The following is a 7,821-nucleotide window of genomic DNA, read 5'->3' as shown; positions in this document are numbered from 1 at the left end:
CCTTCACTTCGTTTTGTTTTGTTGATCGCATGCATTGGAGTTGGTTGTATTGGTTGCAATCGTTTGGGATAGTGTTATTGATTATGTTCGTTTTAGTTTGATTAAAGTTGTTGGTTGACACATCCGAACCCATCCAAGCAAGTATAACTATCACAACCAGATCAACCCAAAAGAATGTCACCATCAACAATCACCCAAACGAACTCCACCAATACGACAATCCTAAATACATACAACTAACACAACAGAGTGAAATCGACACAATCAACAGAACGAACCGAAACGAGCCAAACCATCACATCTAATCTAAGCAACCGTTAGCAAAACAACCAACCGAGCCTGACTGAAAGTAAGCAGCACAACCAAACCATACAAATCAAGGAAACGGATACACATAAACCAACACAAACTAACGTAACTAAGATTCCAAATACAACCCAAACGAACTTGAGCAATGCAACGAACCTAAACAATATAACTCAAACTAACCAACCTAAACCAACCGTTTGTCTTTTTCATCATTTTTTGTGAAGCGCATTCCTTGAATAGTCAATAATAGCATTTTTAGCCAATGTATCGCCATATGACGCGAATCCAAAAAGAAATTTTTAAAAACTAACGTATTTTTAAATGTAAAATCTGAATGTGTTATGAAAATATAGATTCCCATTCTAAATTTTAAAGTTACGAACATTTTTTTTCCATCGATGCGTATTTCTTGAAATGTTTCGATATTTTAAAATAAAAAGACACCCGGTATAGTCTTATTGTATACTTAATTTTATCAGAATGATTTTGAAGGTAGAATGAGATAGGCAATGGTATATGTTTTGAAACATCTTGTAGATCTTTCAGTAGTTATACAGTTATCACAATATTATTCCGAAAATCAGTTTCCTCTAGCTAGAAACAATGAAGGTGCTTTATACTGTGTTCATCGCTTTAGCGTTTTTCTTTGATTCTATTGGTAAGTATATATCATATATATCATTTTAAGTGCATTTTTAATTTAATTTCAATTAATGTGTAGAATTCCTGAAAAAAAAATATTTTTTTTTTCACAAAAATAAAAAAGCGGAGGGTTAAATTAGGAGCCAACCAACCAAATCCACTTCTTTCTCTTTTTATTTCTTTCGCCTTTTTTATTATTATTATTATTACTATTTCGGCGCTCGTACAACACTCTTATCAAGACAAGAAAAAATAATAATAAAAATTCGAGCAAGCAGAAACATCAACGAAATCAAAGTGCTCGTAATTTTTAGTTGTTTAAAAAATCATTAATTATACTACTTCTGGTAGAGAATTGGTATTTAAAATTTAAAATTGATCTACTTTATTTAAATTTTTGTTGTGTTTTTCGTCTTATTGGGCGGAGGTTTCATATAAACTGAATTTGCAGAGTGTTAAAAGAATGATAAAAAGTTCGTAGGAAAATTTTTCATATTTTTTTTTTGTAATGAATTCTAACCGAAAATTGAAAAAAGATCACAAAACATTCTCAATAATTTCCTAAAATAATAAGAAAAATTAAGAAACCTAGTTCTTTTTAAGCCTTCTTGTGAAAAATGTGTGACACCATTTTTTAAAAATTTATTTTCGTTTAACAAATGTACTTTCAAATTTGAGTATATTTTAGAGATATTGAAAAAAATACTTCGTTATTTTGAACAAATCATTTTTAAAGATTATTTAAAACATTTCAAACCATTAAAAAGGGTTCCAACAATTTTCAAAGAAGAAATCGAAAGATTTTAAGGACAATGTTTCAAATTTTATAGAATTAAAAAAAATCAGACAAAATTTGACTAAATTATAAATATTAGATTATTTAGAAGATTCAAAAAGATTAGAAAAATAAAGAATTTTTTTAATATTGGTGTGAAAATTTTGTATCATTTTTTATTTTGAAAAATGAACAATTAGAAAGAATTAAAAAAGGTTTTAAATACATCAAACGATTTCCTAAAATTTAGAAAAAGAGCGTAGAAGATTTTGAAGCAAAATTTTTCAATTGGATTAGAATGAAAAAATTTAAAAAATTTTAAAAATCGAGTAAATTCAAGAAATATTTAGTAGAATTGAGGAGATACAAACAGAATTTTAACTTTAAAAAACATTTATAAATGTAGAATTTTGAAGATTTCCAAAATAAGCTTTAGGGAGACTTAAAAGAATTTTAAAATGTTTCAAGGGAATAAAAAAATTCTCTTAAAATACTTGGGAAAATTTAGAAGATTGTAAGGTAATTTTTTGACACTTTGAATGATTTTTCAAAATTTTCAGAAAAATTCGAGTCAGTAAGAAATATGTACAAGAATTTAAGACATTTTAAATAATTAAAAAATAATCCGAAGACTTGGAAACATTTCAGAAAATTTATCAAATATTTCTTCCAAACTTCATAATGAGGTGATATTTTTTACATTCTCATCATTTATGATTGAGAAAGTATTAGAATTGTGGGAAATTTGACATCACACTTTTTCAACGGATCTCCACGTTTCGAGACCCCCTGAATCCGAAAATCAGGTTTTTACGATGGCGTCTATCTGTCTGCCTGCCGTCCGTCCGTCCGTAAACACGATAACTCTCGAAAAAATGAACGACTCAAATGCATCTTTGGCACACTTTTTCTAGGTCCTAAAAGAAAGGACTAATTCGTTAACCAGCCATTTTTGATAAAAATTCAAAAAGTGAGCGTCTTTTGAAAATTTTTGAGACCACTTTATTCTGAATTTGAAAATTATATGTACGGATATTTATAGTATTGGAAAGAACAAACAATTTATCCTAATGACTTTTTTCGATAAAAAAAAATTCTCAGAGTTATAGCGTTTTCAAAATTTTGTTAATCAACCGAAAATCAAAATTTGAAGTCGAATAACGCACGATATGAAAAAAGTCAAGAGAAGAAAAACATTTCTTTTTGAAAAACCTAAAAGATTATCATAAACAATTTTTGGATTTTCTTCAAAAATCGAAAATTCAAATTTTGATTGCACAAAAAATAATGGAAAATAAAAAATTCCATTTTGTGAACAAACTATGTAGGATACAAAAAAAGATGAATTAACTAAAATGGTTATCCCAAAAAAAAAAACAATTTCGTGAAGAATCACTTCTTGATAGGACGCGTACTTTTTGTTTTATTCGTAAAAAATAACGCTGAAAAAAGTAAAATAAAAAAAAATGTGTGGAAATACGACGATAGTAACGAGAAAAAAAATCCAACAAAACCTGTTTACAAATGTCTGTCGGAAATCGAGCGCGCAGCGCGAGTGTCACGATGAGAATGTGTACCTCAAGGCCTACAGAGATTTGAGAAACTTAATCTTTGACTATACTTAATGAAGTAGACAATTCAGAATATGAAGACGCATATAAATACTGCCATCTAAATGAGATCTTTTTGATAAAGTTTTTTTCCAGCATTCCAAATGTAAAGAAGAAATATCCGAGCGCGAAGCGCGAGGTGTAATTAAGTTTGAGCGCAAAGCGCAAGGTAACCTATTATCGAGCGCGAAGCGATGAGAATGTGCCTAACTTTAAAAAAAAGACATGAGATGAGTAAAATTTTATTGGACCAAATTTGTTAGTTTCAGTCGTAAAAAATACCATTGAAAATAAACAAATTAAATTTATGGAAAAACGGAGCAAGTTGCAATTAAATGTTTATCGACGCTTTTTTTTGCATATAGGGTGCAAAATTTTTCAATTGCGAAAACAAGAAAATAAAAAGACGCACGTTTCAATACCAATGTAATGTAATTTGTATATTATTTTTCAACATCTGAATAAGCAATCCCAGGCTGAGGTACAAAAATAAATTTAATATGCGTTTAATATAATAGTGCTGAACATAATGTAGGAAAGTTTAAATTTTTGACAAATTTGCGTGCGAAGCACGAGATACGTGAAGAGAATCTATTCGTTAAGGCCAAAGGAGCTTTAACAAAAGAGAATTCACATTTACCAAATTAAAGTTGCCAATGTTTTGACCTTTAATTTCAAAAAGTCTGTGCACAAGATAACAAAAAATATATTATCAAGTGCGAAGCGCGTAAATCAAGCGTCGTGCGCCCTAGGCGCGCTCAAGCTTACGAGCACAGCGCGTTCGCAAATTTTACGTCATGGTGTAATCTTTAATTTAAACGATTTGCAATGTAAAATTTTTCAATTTTGTAGGTTAAATTTTAAAATTCTTTTACTCTTAAGATGTATTAATAAAAGTTATTAAATGCTGTCCGTTATAAAAATTATAAATTATGGTTTTAATTCTTAATATTCAAAATGGAACAAATTTAAATGGTAAATGATCAAAATAATGAATTTTTTCATTGTGAAATTTACATAAATTATATAAATTTATTTTACCGGAATTTTCTAATTCTAACCTCTTTAATTATCTTTGAATAGCGTCTAGATAAAATTGTCCGCTGCCGCTATCTGCAGCAGTGCTTCTATCATGGGCTCTCAAATATAAGCGTGCTTATTTGAAATGTTAAAAAATACAATTTTTTTATTTGTCTGATTATAGTTACTAATTTATTCAATTTACATTTGGTATAATAATTAAAATGGACACAAAAGTTTTATCATAGCTATATTTTGAAATGTTAAACAATTATTTATCCAGAAATAGTAATTAAAATTTAATAAAAGTTAAATAATAAATGGGAACTGAGTCAAACTTATCTTAAAACTATCAAAAAAGTATATGAATTAAAATATAATAAATGTTTCTAATGACCGGCACAGATGATAAATTTATTCTTGGTAATAAAAAATTGCATCGGTGCGTTTCCAATTGGTTTCAATCGTGTGCAAAACTACGAATCTTGTCGACGGTTCCTGAAAATTCGGTCATTATTTATATATTACAATTCACAATATCGATTGTGTGCATTTTTTATTTATTTTTTTTTTCGAAAATTAGTCTCAGAATATCAGTTGACAAAAGTGAATTAAGAAAAAATATAAATTATCTGCTTTTACATTGTTTATTCATTACTTATAAAAATATTATTGAATACTTTAGTTTCATCACGTAGAATTATTTTATATGTTAAAAAAGCCAAAAAATGATAAGCTTATCATCACAGACAAAAAATTTTTCTTCCTTGTTCATAATAAATGAATGTGTAATCAAATTGATCAAATTGACTTGGATTTTTCATCTGGGCTAATAGAAATTGAAAACGGTTATTTAGGAATGGGTACGTTTAGGAATTTTGTTCGGAAAATTTCGATTTCTGTATGTTGGTTCTAAGTTAAATTTGGGAATATTTTAAATGTATTCTCGTCATCAGCCAAATTTGAGTGAAATCGAAGAATTTCTGAATCAAAACGCCTAGATATTTATGTTTTTGCATAACCATGCAATGGCGAGTACCTTTCTCAGGGCGAAAATACAGTTTCACTAAAAATTTATATATTTTTGATTAATTACAAAAATGTCAAAAAATGTATGAATTAGTTTTTCAAAAATTTCCCATCTCTCTCCAAGTCGTGAGTTTGATAATTCGTAAACTTGCTGCGACACAATATTTTACAAGTCTCTAATAAAATTAAATGCACAATAAAACTCTTTACTGCTAAAAAATGTATGCGTAATACATTTTTTTATTCCTCTCTGCAGGATACAATTTTAAGCGAGTTTTATCATTTTTTAAATTTCTGCAAACGAATACTTTGCGTTTTTATATTGAAATTTAGTATACAATAAACTGTTTACTTAAAAAAAATGTGTGCGTGACAAAAATTGGTTTTTATTTTAAAAATGTTTCCTTTCAAAAAATGTGGTTGTAATAAATTTTAATTTCCTCCCGACGTCTTTAAAAATTTTTGATGAACATTTGTATATTTTCAAATCCTTTGAAAGGTACAGCAAATTTATAAATTTCATTTTAAAGAATGTCCAATTTCTGTCCAAGTCGTGAATTTTATAATTTTTTTTTATTGTTGCAAGAGGATACTTTGTTTTTTTTTTAAATTAAATTGAAGCACACATTAAAACTGTTCATATTTGAAAAAAGTACGCGTGATGAAAAAGAATAGGCACAAAATTGATGAGTTTCTTCTCAAAAAATTCTCAATATCTGCCAGAATCAAAACAGACATGGTTTCAATTTAACAAGAATCTCTGATCTATTTTCAAAAAATTAATGGATGCCATAGAAGTTAGAAATTATTTACAGTTTTCATGATTTTCAGAAAAAAATGGATGTCTATGTTTTATATATTTTTCTATAGTTTTTCGTTTAAGGATTACTGCAGTAAAGAGGGTTCCCAATTAACAAAAACTTTGATCTATTCTTAAAAATGGCTAAATATCGCAGAATCGACTAAGGAATTTTAAATTACATAGATTTTCAGGAATTAATGCAATGCTTCCACTGCGTGATTATGATTAATGTATCCAAAGTAAAGATTATTTTTTAAATCAATTTTCAATCGTTTATAATGTTTAAAACCTCTTTTTAATTTTCTTTTAAAGTTAATTTTTCGAAATAAAAAGAAAACACTTAAGACTTTCACACATAAGACCTTTTAAAATATCTGATATTTATAAATTATTAAAATTTTTTTGATTTTTGGAAATTCTGCAAAATAAAAAAATTTTTTTTTTAAACATTTCGCTTTCAACTCTTCTACACACTTTTTTGAAATTTTAGGAAATCGTTTGATATATTTAAGACCTTTTGCATTTTTTTACTGTTCATATTTTTTAAAAAGTCATTAAAAATTTTCATACGAATATTAGGAAAATTCTTTTTTCTTCAAATTTTGTCAGACATATTAAACCTTCTAATTTTTATAAATTAGTTAAATTTTTACTTGTTTTTTGATGAAAAATTTAACAAACTGATCTTAAGATGCATAGGATTCTTCTTCGAAAATGTTTTAAATCTTTTTTAATGTCTTAAATTGGTTTTAAATAATCTCTGAAAATTAATTTTTCGAAATAACAAAGTGTTTTCATTAGTCCTAGAAACCTACACTTTTTCATTTTTTTAATTCTTTAAAAAAAACTTTTAGAAGTTGCAATTATTTGTAAATCGTTCCAAATTTCAAAATAACTTATAAACTTACACAAATTTAAAAGTACGATTTGGAAGCCGACATAAACTTAAAAAAAATGTATCAAAATTTTATAAGAAGCCTTAAAAAGAATTATGTTCCTTCATTTCTTTAGTGTAATATAATTTGGAAAAAATGCAAATTTTAGCGTCAAATCTTTTACAAACTTTTTAAAAATTTTAGGAAATAATTAAAAATGTTTGAATCGTGGAAACAGGTGAGCTCGAGTTCGTGCTTGTGAATTTTCGGCTTTACATGAGGCTGGCCTACGGAACATGTAAAGTGTCCGATTGGCGGCGTGACCATACTAAACCTATTTATTGCAGCGTAAAGTTTAAAATTATAAAAGCATAATATTAAATACGCTGAATTTAATTGTTTATTGTCAAATTCCAGACTTAAGAGAAATTGAATAATTTGTTGATTAATCAAACAGAAGTATAGTGAACGTTTGAGTTGCATTTGTAAATTGTGAAGAAGTGGAGAAATAAGTCTGTGTTTATGTTGAAACACCATGAACATTAATAATTTTATAAGAATTAATGTACATTTTTTTCCTGAAAATATTCAGAAAATGGTTTTTCTTACTCATGATAAGTGTTGAGGGTCACGGATAGTAAGGTTATGAGTGTATACTTACGAGGGTAGTTCAATAAGTCCTTAGAATGACCAACAGATGGCGCGCGAATCGCTCCAAATCATCTGTTTTCAGTCAGCACCACTACCGACTAGATATAT

At 27.6% G+C, this 7,821-nt stretch overlaps 1 protein-coding gene across 1 annotated transcript in view; it reads left to right on the top strand.

Moving 5' to 3' along the window:
• The first annotated feature begins 817 nt into the window (after window positions 1–817).
• LOC117178772 overlaps window positions 818–7,821 on the top strand; it is a 15,694-nt gene continuing 8,690 nt past the window's right edge. Inside the window, exon 1 of the mRNA XM_033370235.1 lies at window positions 818–967. Within this exon, the coding sequence (XP_033226126.1) occupies window positions 913–967 (55 nt within the window). The 5' untranslated portion in view covers window positions 818–912. The remainder of the gene's footprint in view (window positions 968–7,821) is intronic.

Source organism: Belonocnema kinseyi, chromosome 8 (assembly GCF_010883055.1).
Source record: "Belonocnema kinseyi isolate 2016_QV_RU_SX_M_011 chromosome 8, B_treatae_v1, whole genome shotgun sequence".
Classification (NCBI taxonomy): Eukaryota; Metazoa; Arthropoda; class Insecta; order Hymenoptera; family Cynipidae; genus Belonocnema; species Belonocnema kinseyi.
The sequence above is the reverse complement of the archived record's forward strand: the minus strand, read 5'-3'. Positions and strand labels throughout refer to the sequence as shown.